The sequence below is a fragment of the Gregarina niphandrodes genome (assembly GCF_000223845.1).
Source record: "Gregarina niphandrodes unplaced genomic scaffold scaffold00038, whole genome shotgun sequence".
NCBI classification, from domain to species: domain Eukaryota; phylum Apicomplexa; class Conoidasida; order Eugregarinorida; family Gregarinidae; genus Gregarina; species Gregarina niphandrodes.
In genome coordinates this window covers 116556-132667 of record NW_011645807.1, presented here as the reverse complement: position 1 = coordinate 132667, position 16112 = coordinate 116556, and the positions used below count along the sequence as shown (strand labels likewise).

Sequence of the window (16112 nt, the reverse complement as noted above, 5' to 3'; positions counted from 1 at the left end):
TCAGGATCGACCGCAGGTTCAGGGTCGGCCACAGGCTCAGGATCGACCGCAGGTTCAGGGTCGGCCACAGGCTCAGGATCGACCGCAGGTTCAGGATCGGCCACAGGCTCAGTATCGACCGCAGGTTCAGGGTCGGCCACAGGCTCAGTATCGACCGCAGGTTCAGGGTCGGCCACAGGCTCAGTATCGACCGCAGGTTCAGGGTCGGCCACAGGCTCAGGATCGACCGCAGGCTCAGGGTCGGCCACAGGCTCAGGATCGGCCATAGGTTCAGCGTCAACCATAGGTTCAGCGTCAACCATAGGTTCAAGTCGCGTCTCAAGCTCAGTGATGGTTGTTGGAAGACGTGGGCAGTGCAGCGTCCCGTCCGGCCGACCCTCACATATCGAACCATTCTCGCGAACGGGTTTTATCGCCGTTGCCGGGGCCTTCGGGCACTGTGCCGGGGTCGTCATCCTCTCCCCGCCCTCAGTTCTCGTAACACTCTCATTGACGACGCCCTCCGGCACCTCCTCCAGTACCTCCTCCGGCACCCATTTTGGGGCCTCTTCCGGGACCCCTTTTGGGATCCCCTCTGGGACCTCGTCCGGGACCAGAGCTTCTTGGGCGGTCGCCGTCTCAGCGATCGGTGAAGGAGACTCGTCCTTGACGTCCTCCTCGGCGTCCGCGCCGGATTCCGGCGCAGCTTGCTCCAGAGTGCCGGAAGGCACCTCCGCGGTCTTGACGTCAGCTCCCGCCAGGCCACCGGGATAATTGGTCTCTTGTGCGACCGTTCCAGCGTCCAACGTGCCAGTATTCAACGCTTCCGGCTCCGACTCCGTTTCGGAGCCCGCGGACTTCTTCTGACTCCTGCGTCGGACAGTCGCCTTGCTGCATGCGCTATCTGGGCGGCTGCTCCGCTTCCACACTTTGCCCTTCTCACCTTGGTCCTTCTTCTCACCTCTGTTCTCCTGCCGATCGTCTCGAGCCTCTTGTTCGTCATGGCTCTCGGCCGGTTCTGGTCGCAGAACGTCTGCATCCGGCGAATCCGCTGCGAATCGCGGAGTCAGTCTCGGCACACACGCCCCGACAGGAGAAGACGCCCGGCTTTGCGTCCACCCGTCCACAATGGCCACCTGCGTGATGCCCCAGTTCTTGATGGGACCTGCGGCCCCCAACCTGGAAGCGCTGGCGCGCGGACTCTTCGCTCTGAGAATCGGACTCTTGGTTCTGGCAAGAGGGCTCTGGGCTCGAAGAACCGGGCTCTCGGGGCGAATAACCGGGCTCTTGGCTCTGGTACGCGGGCTCCTGGTTCTAGTCAAAGCTTTCGGAGGCTTCTTGGCGGTTTTCAGGGTCGCCCGTTGCCCAGCCGACCCAGCTGGAGGCTGAGCCTTCTTACGCTTCATGGAACGCACCGCTGTCGAGACTCGCGCACTCGCCGTGGGCGTGGAAGCCGCGGGTGTCTCCGCATGGCTGTTGGAGAACGTCTGGTCGTTTCGGTCTTCTTTGACTTCGGAATCCTTCACAGACTTGGTGTCCTTCACAGACTTGGTATCCTTCACAGCCTTGGCATCCTTCACAGACTTGGAATCCTTCACAGACTTGGTGTCCTTCACAGACTTGGTATCCTTCACAGCCTTGGCATCCTTCACAGCCTTGGCATCCTTCACAGACTTGGAATCCTTCACAGACTTGGTGTCCTTCACAGCCTTAACATCCTTCACCGGTTTGGTATCATTCACAGCTTTGGCATCCTTTACAGTTTTAGCATCCTTCACGGATTTGGTATCCTTCGCAGCCTTGGGGCCCTTCGTGCCTTTGAGGTCTGTCACGTCTTTGGCCGGTTGTTGATGAGCGTCTGAGACGTTGCCGAGATGTTCCATGCTGCTGGCCATGGTGCTGCTTTCTGCTTCTAGCAGGATTTCCTGGGAGCAAAGGACGGCGACGGGCGACTCGGGTTTGATCAGTGCGCTCTCGCTCTGGCTGGCGGCACTGAGGCGTTTGGGGGGGAAGGGCATCGGGTTTTGAACGGCGGTGAGGAAGGCATCACTGAGGTGTTTGGCCTTGCACTTTTCCCTGAGGATGTTCCTGAGTTTCTGTTCCCAGACGTGTTCGTCGTCGATTAGGCTCTTCCACTCGACAGGCTTCAGGCCCTGTTCGCTCAGCACCTGGTTGGCACGATGGAAGTGGCCACAGCCAACGAAGCCGCCGCGGGTGGCGAGGGGAGAAGGGTGCGCGGCCTTGAGAATCAAGTGCTTCCGCTCGTCGATGAACTTTGCCTTCTCCGCAGCCTTCGACCCCCACAGTAGAAAGAGCAACTGCCGGGTACTTGTCTCCGATGACAACTCGAACAGAATGCGGTCAGTCAGCGCCTGCCAGCCCCAACCCGAGTGGCTCCCAGCCTTACCCTTCTCCACTGTTAAGACCGAATTCAATAACAGCACACCCTGCTGCGCCCAACGCGTCAGATCTCCCGCCGGCGCCTCCGGCACTCCCGCCTCCTGCAAAATGCGAGGCAAACTCGGCGGCAATCGCTGTGGTCGGCCGCGCACACTGAACGCCAACCCCATTGCCTGCCCGTCGTTGTGGTACGGATCTTGGCCCAAAATCACCACCTTCACACGCTCAAACGGCGTCAACCGGAATGCATTCAACACATCCTCCACTGGCGGAAAGATCGGCTTCTGAAACGAAAGATCACCTACCCACCGGCGGGGGATACCCACACCGACCTCATCCCGCACTGACTGACCCCCTACCGCACTGACCCAGTAACCCACCTTACCTTGTTATCCAGCTCTTGCTGAAGTCGCGCAAGAGGCAGTTGCCCTTCGGGCGTTCCAAACACTCCCTTCAGCAGAGGCAACCAGCTCCCGTCCACTCCTGTCAGCATTGCGTCAAGGAGCTGGTCCTCGCGCCGCCGGGGCTTCTTCGTCGGATTCACACTCACGGATCTCTGCCGTTTCGAGCTATTGACCACCATTATTTTTTTTTGGCAAGATCTGTAATCAACATGAACTCTTTTGCCGACATGTCCAGCGCCCCGGAGGCTTGCGGTAAGACTCTCAACCAGCTGGGCTCCAGCGGCTTTCCTGCCAACTAGCTGGGCGCCAGCGCACGGGCCCCAACATAAGTTGGTTCTAGCACACGCTCACTAGATCACCATCCGCCCCGGACTGCACTTCCCCATTCCGTCTTACCCACACCCTGTTACCCACTCAGTGTAACACTTACCCACACACGCCCTTCAGAAACTGGTGTGACTGTCGATGTAGTATCAATCGAGACCAAGGAAGCCCCTTTGGCTTCCGGCGTCTCGGAATCAAGTCCTATCTCCTGCCATGAGACCGAACCCACCGACTCGCCGGTGCCCGCTGACGAGGCAGCCACTGAGACGAACGCCGTGGTCTTGGGTCGAGAGGTTTCGAACTCGCTCGCCCCACCCCAGACTCTTACCACAGAGGAGCCTCTTACCACAGAGGAGCCTCTTACCACAGAGGAGCCTCTTACCACAGAGGAGCCTCTTACCACTGAAGCTCCCAATGGGGACGCGACGGAGGTGCAGGCTGAAGCTGACCCCGAAGCGGAAGTGGTGGGGTGTGGTGGCGCTGAAGGAGTGGTCGGAAGCACGGCTGCGTCTACGGAGGCAGCGGTTTGTCCCGACCTTCTGGAGCAGACAGTGCAGGCACCCGAAGGGGAGCCCACCCCGCTGGTTTTGGAGGTAGGCACCGTGGAGCTTGAAGCAGAGCGCGTCGGTGAGGAACCTGCCCAGAACTTCGTTGCTGACCCGGCCGTGGAAATGACCGCCGTCGGTGACGAAACCATGGGCGGAGCCGCCGAAGGTGAAGGACTGGACGGCGCTCCCGTGAGGCAGGTTCCCGTAAATGTTGCTGGCGAGGGACGCGTCGAGCAGGAGACTTCAGAGACTCCTGGCGAGGCTGTGACTGCGGTAGCCCTGACCGCCCAGACTGTGATCGATGCAGCTGTGATCGACGAGCCGGGGATGGATGAGCCTGTAGCCGCTGACACAACGACCACCGAATTGGAAGCCGAAGGGCAAGTTGAGGCAGCCGATGCCGAGGCGGAACCAGAAGCGGAGTCTGTGACTGAGTCTCTGGCTGAATCCCCTACGGAAGAAGCAGCTCCGGTGGAAGGCAAAGTGCCGACCAGTGCGGCTGAGCTGCCTGCCGCCGATGAGGGGGAAGCAAAGTCGCAGCTGGAAGAGGCACCGGTCACCGACCAAGCGGCTGTTGGCGAGCCGGACGCAATGGCAGTGGAAGGCGAAGACGAAGGCGGAGAGGAGGAACTGGAGGAGGAGTTGGAGGAAGAGCTGTTGCAGGACGAGCTGCAGGGCGGCGAAGAGGGGGTGGCCGTGCCGAAGAAGAGAACGAAGAAGTCAAAGCAGCGTGTCACGGAGTTCGTGAAGGACCCGGTGCCGAGCACGGCGGACGCGGCGATCCACATCTCGAAGGCGGACGTGAATCCTGAGCAGCCTTCAGTGTTTGAGGCGCTACCGCGGGCTGAGAAGGTGGCGGACGTATCCTACAGCGACACGGTGACTGTCGAGCAGGAGTCTTCAATGTTCGAGAACCAGCCGGCGGCATCGAAAGCAGACGTGACGGCGTATCAGGAGCAAACGGCGGCCCAGCGCAAGGCAGTGTTCGCTTCGAGGGCTTCACCGAGCACGGCTGACGTCAGCTATTCCAGTCCCTTGGTGGTAAAGTCGCACAGCTCCTTGTTCGTTAGCCCCCCGAAGGAAAGCACAGCCGACGCCGTCGCGTTTGGACCTAACATGACCGAGAGTATAACCTGCAAAGCTGTCTTCGAGAGCGCTCCTCGACCGAGTGTTGCGGCTGTCCGGGCCTGTGATCCTGTCTCCACTTCCATGGACGCGCCCGCTGTCTTCGAGAAGCTCCCCAGCGACCACAAGGCCAATGTCATCGCCGGACAAGGGGAGGAAATGAATGCCGCGCAGCTCAAGCAAATCTTCGCCAATAACCCTGCTCCCAGCATGGCCCACGCGAAGGCCGGAGAAGACATGGAGAAACCGGCTGGAGACGCCAACTACGTATTCGAAGCCGCTCCCAGAGAAACTGGCGTCGCTGCCGCGAAATGGTCGGACCCTGTCACTTGCAAGCCGACTGCGCATGTCTTCGAGTCCATGCCCGCCCCCAGCAAGGCCGACGCGGCCGCTAACCGAGATATTGAAAGCAGCAGCGAAGAAACCGACAGCGAGTAAGCGCAGCACACGCGTGTGCTGATGCGCCGATTGAAGGATTTAAGACCGGCGGATCCGAGATCGCCGGCTACAAGACCGAACGACTGGCGGCCAACTGACTGGCGGACATGTGATAGGCGATCTGGTGGACGACGGTCGAGTGACATTAGTTGGCTTACGTCCTCGGGCAAGAGGCGCCCGGCGGAATTTCGTACCTCGGATGCTGAGGTTTATTCTTCTGTCAAAAAGGGATTCGGAGACCCTAGGTTTGTACAATGGACTATGAAACAGAGCTGCGATATAGCAGCCGGCGTGTTGCATCATATAAGACACTATCAAGGGTATGTGGGGAACGTGACACTGGGAAAGATCCAGCTCGTTGAGGATTCGCTGCTATTAGCCGAGGACCTGGGCGGAGTGCGAGTTGCACAAGGACTATGTAACGGCGAACACGTGATGGTTTTAATTTCGAATTTAGTTATAGATGGGTCATTTTTCGTGGAGGATGAACGAAGTGATTTAATCCTTATTTGTCCTAAAAGAGTCTCTGGCGTGGTTTGGTCAGTGGCGCAGGTCGCGAGGGAGCACGTACGGAGCGAGGATAGAGAGCAGAGAGTGGTTTCGCAATCGACCTCGCGGTCATGCATGTGTCGCACATTATTGGAATGAAATTCGATAAGCCGAAGATCGAGCAGCAGTCCCTTGAGGACCGGTACACGGTGAGTGTGGAGCGTGTGAATACGTACTGGGTGTTTAGAAATACATGAGAATGTTTCATTGGGACAAGGAGACCATGTTGGCAATCCGTGACGGGGTGAATAAGGAGTGCCGTCAGGCTTTACGTCACCACAAGAACCCGACTCGCGAGGAGCCAGCTTCGATGCCGTTCCTGGACACGTGTGTCTCTGTGTCGCCGACGGGCAAGGAGCGTGGGATATACTACGCGGTTGACTTCGGAGGGACGAATTTGCGTGTGGTGCGCGTAGAGATGAGTGGCACGGGGGTTAAAGCGTGCGGACACGCGTCGATGAACTTCGAGGAGTACGGGCGGGAGTTTGCGCCGGGTTTGCCGCGAGGCTTGTTGGACTCGCATGCGACGGCGACAATGTTGTTCGATAGCATTGCGTTGTTTGCGAAGAAGTTTATGACAGAGAATGGCGACCTGGCGAAGGCGGCGGATGGTCCGTTTGCTTGTGGGTTCACCTTCAGTTTCCCGATGGAGCAGCACGGGATCGATTCAGGAGTGTTGACGCACTGGAACAAGAACTTTGAGACCGGGCGCGACACGGATGACAAAGTGGAGGGCGAGGCGGACGTGTGTCAGTTGTTGGATACAGCCTTCTCGCGGAATGAGGTGCCCTTGCGTGTGTCTGCGGCTTTGAACGACACCACGGGAACTTTATTGTCGGCGGCTTATTCGCTGCGATCGGTCCGGGGTGCCCCTCCATGTTGTATTGGCTTGATTGTGGGTACGGGCATGAACGCGTGCTACATTGAGAAGACGGCGCCGCGTTTCGACTATCAGGGCATTATTATCAACACGGAGTGCGGCGGCTACCGGTACAAGCTGCCGCGAAACATAATTGATCGGCAAGTCGACTGCGCCACGGCGAACCTGGGGCAGCAGTTGACGGAGAAGATATGTTCCGGTCTGTACTTGGCTGAACTCTGTCGGCGCGCGATTTTGCGCGTCTTCCGTTGGGAGGCACCGCCGCTGGCTTGGGTGCACGACTCGCTCAGCACGGCTGCGTGCTGCGCCGCCGCCTACGACGCTGACTTGAGCGCCACGCGTGTCATGCTCGACCGCCAGCTCGAGTGGCCGGAGCCGAGTGAACGCACTCTCGAAATTGTGCGCGACGTGTGTCGCGCCGTCCTACGCCGCTCCGCCAACATGGTCGCCGTCATCATCGCAGCCCTCGCCAAACAGTCCGGCCGCCTCCAATACGCCGCCGGGGGCATCAGTGTTGGCATCGACGGCAGCGTCTTCGTCCGCAACCCGCAGTACCGCGAAGACATCGCCGTCGCTCTCCGCTTCATTCTCGGTGACGGCGTCGGTAAACTCATCCATCTCCACCAAGCCCAAGACGGTAGCGGACTCGGTGCAGCCATCCTCGCCGCGCTAGAAGATTCTCGCACAATGAGCAGAACCCAAAGCCTTCTTGACTTCTAACCACAGGGAACCTCGGGCAGGGCACCCTCTCAAGGGTCTTACTGGCCATGCCAAGGTCGTCCAAAACTACTGGTCATTGACAAGCCGAAGGTAGAGCAGCCAAGGGTAGAGTCCAAGGTAGAGCTGATAAAGGTAGAGCTGACAAAAGCAGAGCTAAAGGCCCACCAGAACTTAAGGTGGTCGACAGCTAAAGGTAGAGCTAAAGGCCGCCGAGAGCTAGAGGTCGTCCAGAGTCATATATAGGGGTTCAGAAACGGGGCCGTGGTACCTTTCCAGGGCCGACTCGCAATTTCGAAGCAGATCTGTGGGGAGCAGCTCCTTATTGTCGATTCTCCAGATGTCCCCGAACAAGCCATCAAGCAATTTGCCTCGCACTGATTTGTATGCACGTAGAACGAGCTCGTGAGAGCCAATAACCACCCCAGACTGAACGAGAGGGTTTGCTAGTAGAGGCGCCATCAGGATCCGCACAAAGTCATCTGAAATTACCAAAAGTAGACGCGGGTGTGCGATAGCCCCGCACATGTGTGCTGCCCCTCATGTGTGCGTGCTGGGACGCAGGTGGGGATAGGGGGGCATACTGATAAGCGACTCGTTGTTGGCTTCGTAGATGAATGCCTTTACAACCGCAACTCCGTAGATGATGAAGGAGTTGGGCCATAAGGTGAATCTGGCCAAGATGGTCCGTAGGATTTGGTCTTTCTCATTTCTGAGGAATCTAGCGAGGTTGCATGCTTCTCGAAGAAGCGGTCCGTTGGTGGAGTGTGCTAGAATGTTTAGGACGGCATTTTGAATGGTGGGGAATTCGGGTCTGGCTTCGAGGAAGGCGGGAAAGCCTGGACGTCCGATGCTGTTGGCGTAAGCATTGATGCAGTAGAGCGCAGATCGAATGAGGTATACGAAGGGTTCTTCGTCTATTAGGGTGAGGTTGTCGAAGAGGGTGAGTTCACACAGGGGGCTGCCTGGTAACGGGTGTATGGTCATTAACGTATCTAGAATGCGTCGTTGTCTGGACTGTTTGACTAGGTTCTCTAGCACGGCCATGAAGCCGGGTTCAACGAACATGGCTTTGCTACTTTGGGCGTTAAGTTGCAGGAGGCAGTTGAGTAGCGTTTCGTCGTCTGTATCCGGCAGTACCATGACGGTAACCCAACGGAGTGTGTGATACACAAGTCTTGTAAATTTGGCGGGTGAGAGTTCCTGATTTTTGAGGACTTCGTCATAAACTGTGGAGGGTGTTCGGCAGTACTGTTCTCCACCTCGCTTTTGCAGCTGGTGGCATTCGAGAGGGGTGAGCAACAAGTTGCTCTTGATCGCGACAGCGATCAGTGCCTGTATGAATCGGTTGCTCGAGAAACAGAAGGAAACTGAGCAACGTGCGTCCGTGTTCACGTCATCCGAGTGACAGGAGTGGAGAGTCACAAACGCGAACAGTAAATGCCTGAAGATGCTCTCCACGTCAGTACCTTCCGCAAAGACGCGACACGCCCTACCAATACGGAACTCCAGCGTCGGCAAGTCCTCCAAAAGCACCGTGGCGCGTGCGATAAAGGGAATCGCCGCCGCATCACGCAGCTCTTCATCCGCGTTGGCCTGGCGCACAAATTCAAGTAAGTCCGAGTCCGACGCGTCTAGTCGCTTTAAAATAAAGCATAATACATCCACCAACTGCATGTGGCTCCGACGCAGTGCCAAGGCCTTCACACGACTGAACAAGCCAGGCTCAGTTGTCACGTTCACGCGCGGCGTCCCCACTGTGGTCGAGCCGTCCGTAGCCACACTCAGGCCCGTCGGACTCGGCGGCCGACCCGGCACCCCTGCATCGGGCGCTGGTGCGCTGTCGAACAACAAGCTCCGCAACGTCTCCCGACGCAGGTAGTTGGACGCCGTTTCGAGCAATTTCACCGTCGCCGGCACGACCTCAGCCACCACAATCCCGTTCATCACTTGCCGTAACAGCACGTTGTTCACGTTCCGGTCCACCAAAATAACCAACGTCTCACCGACCGCCGTCCAAAACGCATCTATGCACACCTGGCGAGCGTGCTGCGTCTTCGAGCCACCAACCAACAAATTTGAACCTTCGACCGGCCGGTTTGAGCCGGGGAGATTCGCCCCGACCAGGTGCGTCGCGCCCAGCTGCGCGTTCTCCTGCTGGCTGAGACGCGTGAATTCGTACGGAGTCTCGAGAATGAAGTGGAGCGCTTCCGGGTTGTTGATGTACAGCGGGAGCAGCAGCATGAATCCGTCCATGCTGCCGTCGCACAACGCGTTGATGTACTCGTCGTCGGCGTCTTCTTCGCATTCCACGACCTGCAACAGGCTCTGCAGCCAGGTAGCCATCAGCGTCCGGGCCAATCCCTCCTCCAAACGCTCCACCAAGACCGACTCCGCGCCTTCGTCCCGAGCGCTCTTGAGTCCCTCCGAGAGGGCCGAAAACGCCTCTGTGACGCTTACGAAAATCCTATGACAGGGAGTCAGCGACGCCTTCTGTAGAAACAACAAGATCTCTCCCGCCATGGGACTAAAAATATCTGACATCTCCTCGTTCCCAGCCGGCAACGAGAGTGTCTCCGAGCAGCAAGCCACCATCTCGTCGACGGCATCCTCCACGATCTTCGCGTCCCAGTCTCCACCCAAGTCCGGGCTGTTGTCCAGCCGCTGCAGAACTTGCAATAACGTGCCGATAGCCGCTCGGAAAAGAGTCGCGATCTCTGTCGAACGTAAACTAACGATCGGGTCCGGCTTCAGCAGTCCTGGCACCGACACTGCAAGCACTCTGTGGATCAACGCCGCGAGGCCCAACGCCAAAATGTCGACCTGCTGTCGCTGGTTCAGAGACATATACAGTTGCTGAAGCAGCGCCAGAACCTGCTTCAGAACTTGCCCAGTCTTCGGCAGCTCGCCTAACAAATCCATGTGATACGCAACTGCCTTCGCAACAGATCGCAAATCTAACAAAAGACGATCGTAGAAGCGCACGTCCTGTGTGGTTGATAGGTCCACGATACGCTTGCCGAACTTCTTCAATCCTGAACACAATAAATTATCCACAGTACGCGTATATGGAAGGACAAACGCGGACTGCCAAATATTTGCATTATAAGACATGGACTCCCGTTTGGCCAACACAGGAGGTACTTCGCTCAGCCCCTCAAAAAGTCCGGCTTCGTATAAATCCCATTCTTCGTCGCCCCCTTGGGTAGCAGCGCCATGGGTGCCGGTGCCATGGGTGGCAGCGCCACTGGGTGCAGTCGGGAGGCGGGAGGAAAAGGAGATCACTTCACAAAGAGGAGTAAGATCCACGGCAACGTCGAAAATGAGGGGGATGAGAGAGAGGACCCGGCTTTTGGCTAATTGCCCATACGCTTCGTAGTCGGCCTTTCTCCGATTGGTATCGTCGTCCACAGGACGGGATTGAAGTAGGCGTGGGCGAGCGATGAGTCCACGGTAGCACTCCAAGGTGGTAGAGAGTAAGAAGTGCAAGGGAGGGCACCCTGGGTGGTCTTGTTTGACCTTTGACGATAAAAGTTGACTTCCGAAGAAATTTAGGTGGGTGAAGTCGCTCCTTAAACAGTCTACGGCTAGCCCCCATCCATCCTCCGAGGTTTGGCACGCCTCAATCTTTTCCTTGGCATCCTTTGCACCCGGCCCGCCTGCCCACAGTGTTGTTACCAATTGAGAACATTCATTGGGGAGCATTTAAAAATTAAGACCATGAGACCGAGGATGCCGGAATCTGTGGCGTACCAAGAAAGCGGAGCCGGAGAACGTCTGTCCAGCAATCGGTTTGGAACCGAACAAGGCTCGCTCACTGGTCTAGAAGCCACCGGATTTGATTTACACGCGTTCGAACGATCCGTCAAAAGCGATTTCGTGGATAAACCTCGAGCAAGAGGATGGATACACTTCTACTCCGCCATCATCAGCTTGATGAGCGGCCTTGCGATGACTATTGTCGTTGCTCTACATGGTATACTTACACGCACGGTAACACACGCATATGCACACATGAAGTGATGTGTATCGGGAAGTTGCCTGAGAGATGTGTGTGCAGGTCGTGCTGAGGCGATTTTAGCTTCGATTGTCTATGTCCTAAGTTTGGTTGCAATGTTCGGAACCAGTGCTGCGTACCACATAATTCATTGGAAGACTGCCCCGCAACGGTTGCTGATGCGGCGTTTGGATCATTCGGGTATCTTTGTGTTCATAGCTGGTAGTTACACTTTCTTTGCGACGCTGTGTATGGATGGAGTACCCCGAGTGGTGATCCTGTCGATAACGTGGTCGGGTGCGGTGCTTGGTGCAACATTATCCCTGTTATGGCCGCACCATCCGCGATATGTGGGTGTACCCATTTACGTGGGTCTAGGTTGGATCATTATCTTTGTGGCCAAAAGACTCATAAATGTGGTCGGAGTCACCGTGGTCATCCTCCTCACACTCGGAGGTGTCTTTTACACCGTTGGCGCTCTATGTTACGCATTCAGTTACCCCAACCCAGCGCCCAACATTTTTGGATACCACGAAGTATTTCACGCCTTCGTCTCCCTCGCCGCTCTGATCCATCACATTGCGGCCTGGATCGTTTTATTGCACTAACCTTTTATTAACTAAAGAGAATATACACACACCAAGACAAACACACCAAGACAAACACACCAAGACACACACACCAAGACACACACACCAAGACACACAGACCGATATACCGTCGCCCAGAAGCAAAAGATTGCGTTGCCCACCAGCGATCTGACCAGACACAGGGGCAACCACTTGCAGGGACAAAGATTCCGATGGATACCACACCCAAACCGCAACTGACGACACGCTCGCCTTGCCCTTGGGGACTCCCGGATGAACTCACTTCGCGAACGCTCGAGTAACACCCACTCACATGACGCTTATAAAGGTTCGGGTGACACTATAAGAGGGTCACCTTCTATACGTATAGAACCTTTGGAGGGGTGACACATGGACATTCTTATCTTTAGGGTTCTCAAAAGTTGGAGGTTTCCCGACCCATTGAGTAAGCCCAGTTTCGATGATCCGGCAGCGTTGGAGTCGATTAAAATATTTGCGTTAAGGCGAATCGGTTTGGGACCTGAATCTCTGGAGAGAGCGTTGAGTGCCTTTTCGTATCAGGGTCGTCTTCTGAGGAATGATCCGAGCTCTCTCTCGGCAGCCTGTTTGTGGCTGATTACGGGTATTTACGCTGCGGAAATGACCGTGCCAAATCAGCTAAGCTTGTTCACTCAAAGTTTGTTAGAGGAGCATTACGAAATTCATACCGGCTCATTGAGGAGATCACAATTCACTGAAACAGACGGGGTCATGTTGGCTAGCATTAAGAACATTGTGAACGCGTTCTGCAAACGCGGTACGACCACCCCATTGAGGTCTAGTGCTACACCCGTTCCGACTCCATCCAGAACGGGAAGAGAGGGATACCAAATCAACGAAGAATTGGTCAGAGAAAGAGCTCTAAAGAATATTGAAAGAGTGGGAATGGTAGAACAATATGATGTAGACTTGATTATGTATTTAATGTACAGAATAAGATCAATGGGAGATGACGACTCTCAAAGAACTAGAAATAATGAGATGATGATACAATTCCTGCGGATATTTCTACAAATGTACAAGATTCAATTGGAGCACAGTAGTAAGAGCACACGTGTGTGGGAGCACACATGTGGGAGTGAGCACACATGTGGGAGTGAGCACACATGTGGGAGTGAGCACACATGTGGGTGTGAGCACACGTGTGGGAGTGAGCACACGTGTGGGAGTGAGCACACATGTGGGAGTGAGCACACATGTGGGAGATGTTTATTAGTGAGAATATCGGTGGATGGAGAGACGGTAGATATAGGGCAGTTAGCTCGGATGGTTAGTGAGGGCAAGGATCGTGGGGATATATTGTGTCAAGACGTGTCACAGTTGGAGAAGCAGTCCAAGGATGTGCGGGGTCGGATGGCGGAGTTGCAGGCGGAGGAGAAGGAGTTGGGTCGTTCTTGTGCTCAATTGGAGGCGGATGTTGTGGAGGCGACGCGGGGGCTGGAAGGTTTGACGCGTCGGAAGCCGGCATTGGAGGAGGCGATTACAACGGGAGGGAACCTGCGGAAGCAGTTGGAGGATTTGGAGGAGACGGTACGATGTACGCGTGCGAGCCAGAGGGTAGTGGCCGAGAGTTCGGAAGCTTTGAGGAATGAGTTGCAGAGCATCTACCTAGAACTTACGCCACAATGGGAATCATGTCGGAAACGTGTGCTGGCAATGCAGAACATCCCTAAGTTATCCTGGCCGGAGTCCATAGCTTCCGCCATGTTTCCATTGTCTGATCCGTTTACCCCTGGCTCTGTAGCCGAGTGGTATAGTTCTGGTGCCAAAGACCAAATGGTGACCGAGTTAGAGAGATTTTTGAAGCACGTCCAGGAGCAGTCTGAGAAGAGACGAGCCGGGAACAGCACGGCGATTAAAAGCCATTCTGACTCAATCGAACCGATGAGGAAGGCCGTGATGCAGAGTGAATCGGACCTGGTAGCTATCCAGGGTGCTATTAAAGAGTCCAAAGCAATCTTTGATACCCTCACGAGAGAGGCCGAACACACCACCAGCGACTTGGAAACGGTTCAAAGCCAGTGGCAGGAGATGATTGCGAATCATCAAACGCAAGTGAAGCAACTGGAAGATAAGCTACGGGGATTGGAAGCCGACTCGTCTCTCAGAATTCGTAAATTGTCTACTGAATTTGAACAACTCGTCAGGTCCATTGGGGACAGACTTAACAACCTGACAGAACGCTACGAGACCTGGACCAAGAGGGAAAAACCCGCTCTAGACAACGTACTGGACCAAAAATTCCAAGGCATTTGCGCTACCATTCAGTCTCAGAACGAACAAATGGCGTCAAATCTCCGAAACGGGTCCGAGGAGGCAAAACCAGAACATGGTTCTCTGCCCAGTCCATCTTCGCCGCTCACAGAGGAAGAAGAGGCGGATCACCAAAGCAGTTCCGAAGAAGAGTTTAAGGAACCTGCGAGCGAGAATCGACCGGCCAGACAGCCGGAAGTGAAGGACGGGTTAATGAAATTCCTTTTCTCGACCATCAGCAAACTAACCGACAAGAAGATCTAACTGTACCGTGGGGACCATGTTGGTGAGGGTGAGGGCCGTGAGTGTAGTGCCGAAAAGGTCATGGCCATGGGGCCATAACCGTGGGGCCATGGGTGAATATTTGATTTTTCGGCCGGAGAAAATGGAGGGTTTGCCAAGTCACTTGCAGGCGCAGGTGAAGGAGTTGGTTTGTGGTCTGGAGGGGCCGCGTGACGTGGAGAGCATAACGAGTGCGTCTACGTTTGCGGCTATGGGTGTGTGTCCCGATTATGATATGAAGAAGCTGGTGAAGCGAATGAGTATAGATATGCGGCAGAAGGGTGAGGAGCGTGTGCTGTTTGATTTGAAAGGGGTGGACGTGGCGATGGCGAATGCGTTGCGACGTGTAATGATCGCGGAAGTGCCAACGATGGCGATTGAGACGGTACATTTGTATCAGAACACGGGTGTGTTACAGGATGAGGTGTTATGTCATCGTTTGGGTTTGGTTCCGTTTAAGGTGGAGCCGGAGACGTACAAGTATCGTACGGAGAATGAGGAGTTGACGGCGGAGAACAGTCTTTGTTTTAAATTGCATATTGTTTGTACTCCTGAGAATTTGGACCAAGAAAAAAAATGCTTGCCTGTCTACAGTCGTGACTTCGTTTGGGTCCCGCTATCCGAACAACAGAAAGAGCAGTACCCGGAGCCACCACGGCCAGTGTCAGAGGATTATTTAATTACGAAGTTGCGACCCGGACAAGAAATTGAAGCTGTGTGTTATCTTGAAAAGGGTATCGGAAAAACACACGCTAAGTGGAGCCCCGTTTGTCCTGCCGTCTACCGACTCCATCCCAAAATCATATTCCCCCAAGGTGTTCTGCGTGGCCCAGAAGCCGAAGACTTGGTCAATCTCTGTCCTATGAACGTTTTCGATATCGAAAACGGAGAAGCCATTGTCGCAAAACCAACGCAATGTACTACCTGCCGAGCTTGCATCGAACGCTTCCCCACACAAGTTGAAGTCCGCAAGATCAAAGACCACTTTATATTCCAAGTCGAAGCCACCGGCTCTATCCCTGCACCCGACGTTTTTAAACGATCCCTCTCTGTCCTTATACAAAAGCTTCAGAAAATCAAAAACAACATTGAAAAAGATATTCAAGCCTAACTGCCTCCGCACTCCAGCTCCAAAGCTCATGACTATCACTCCACTAGTATGCTCGCCAATATAGCGCGTTGCTGCACGAACACACGTGCGTGGCTCACGGCTGTCATATGGCGTGTCGAGACACTCGTGCGGGAAAACGGAGATGGTGCTGGCTTGTCAGCCGACGGATTGAGGAATGCTAGATATAGAAGATCTAGCTCCTCACCTTAGTTCGGTATTTTATTATTGGACCTGTTTTGAAGATTTGTCTCAACAAGGTATGAGTAAATCCCTTCGAAGGTTCCAACGGTACACTCAAGCTGCATGAGCCTCCACCTCATGAGCCTCCGCCTCATGAGCTCCGCCTCATGTATGTATCGTGCCTTGTTACGCGCACATACGCCGACTCCGGACAATGCTGGATGGTTGATATGGATTTGGGGAAAAAAATGTAATGGGTGCTCACCTTTGTTCCGTTCTGCAACATCCAGCCCAGT

At 55.3% G+C, this 16112-nt stretch overlaps 7 protein-coding genes across 7 annotated transcripts; 5 read left to right on the top strand and 2 right to left on the bottom strand.

The window, feature by feature from the left end:
- GNI_141450 (uracil-DNA glycosylase) lies at positions 1-2962 on the bottom strand (the record flags this gene model as incomplete). The annotated part of the gene is made up of 2 exons (XM_011134294.1): positions 1-2663; positions 2765-2962. Coding segments are annotated over 2 exons (2861 nt in total), but the record flags the coding sequence as incomplete, so codon positions are not given.
- A 48-nt stretch (positions 2963-3010) lies between these two features.
- GNI_141440 (hypothetical protein) lies at positions 3011-5218 on the top strand (the record flags this gene model as incomplete). The annotated part of the gene is made up of 2 exons (XM_011134293.1): positions 3011-3035; positions 3231-5218. The coding sequence occupies 2 exons, from the start codon at positions 3011-3013 to the stop codon at positions 5216-5218; spliced, it is 2013 nt and encodes a 670-aa protein (XP_011132595.1).
- Positions 5219-5862: 644 nt separating this feature from the next.
- On the top strand, positions 5863-7367 carry GNI_141430 (hexokinase; the record flags this gene model as incomplete). The annotated part of the gene is made up of 2 exons (XM_011134292.1): positions 5863-5916; positions 5955-7367. 2 exons carry the CDS (start codon positions 5863-5865, stop codon positions 7365-7367), a joined length of 1467 nt encoding a protein of 488 aa, XP_011132594.1.
- A 216-nt stretch (positions 7368-7583) lies between these two features.
- On the bottom strand, positions 7584-11069 carry GNI_141420 (hypothetical protein; the record flags this gene model as incomplete). Its single annotated transcript, XM_011134291.1, has 2 exons — positions 7584-7846; positions 7949-11069. The coding sequence occupies 2 exons, from the start codon at positions 11067-11069 to the stop codon at positions 7584-7586; spliced, it is 3384 nt and encodes a 1127-aa protein (XP_011132593.1).
- A 27-nt stretch (positions 11070-11096) lies between these two features.
- Positions 11097-11969, top strand: GNI_141410 (channel, hemolysin III family protein; the record flags this gene model as incomplete). The annotated part of the gene is made up of 2 exons (XM_011134290.1): positions 11097-11340; positions 11425-11969. The coding sequence occupies 2 exons, from the start codon at positions 11097-11099 to the stop codon at positions 11967-11969; spliced, it is 789 nt and encodes a 262-aa protein (XP_011132592.1).
- Positions 11970-12590: 621 nt separating this feature from the next.
- On the top strand, positions 12591-14507 carry GNI_141400 (hypothetical protein; the record flags this gene model as incomplete). The annotated part of the gene is made up of 2 exons (XM_011134289.1): positions 12591-13032; positions 13207-14507. 2 exons carry the CDS (start codon positions 12591-12593, stop codon positions 14505-14507), a joined length of 1743 nt encoding a protein of 580 aa, XP_011132591.1.
- Positions 14508-14595: 88 nt separating this feature from the next.
- On the top strand, positions 14596-15636 carry GNI_141390 (DNA-directed RNA polymerase family I and III subunit; the record flags this gene model as incomplete). Its single annotated transcript, XM_011134288.1, has 1 exon — positions 14596-15636. One exon carries the CDS (start codon positions 14596-14598, stop codon positions 15634-15636), a length of 1041 nt encoding a protein of 346 aa, XP_011132590.1.
- Between the last annotated feature and the right edge of the window lie 476 nt (positions 15637-16112).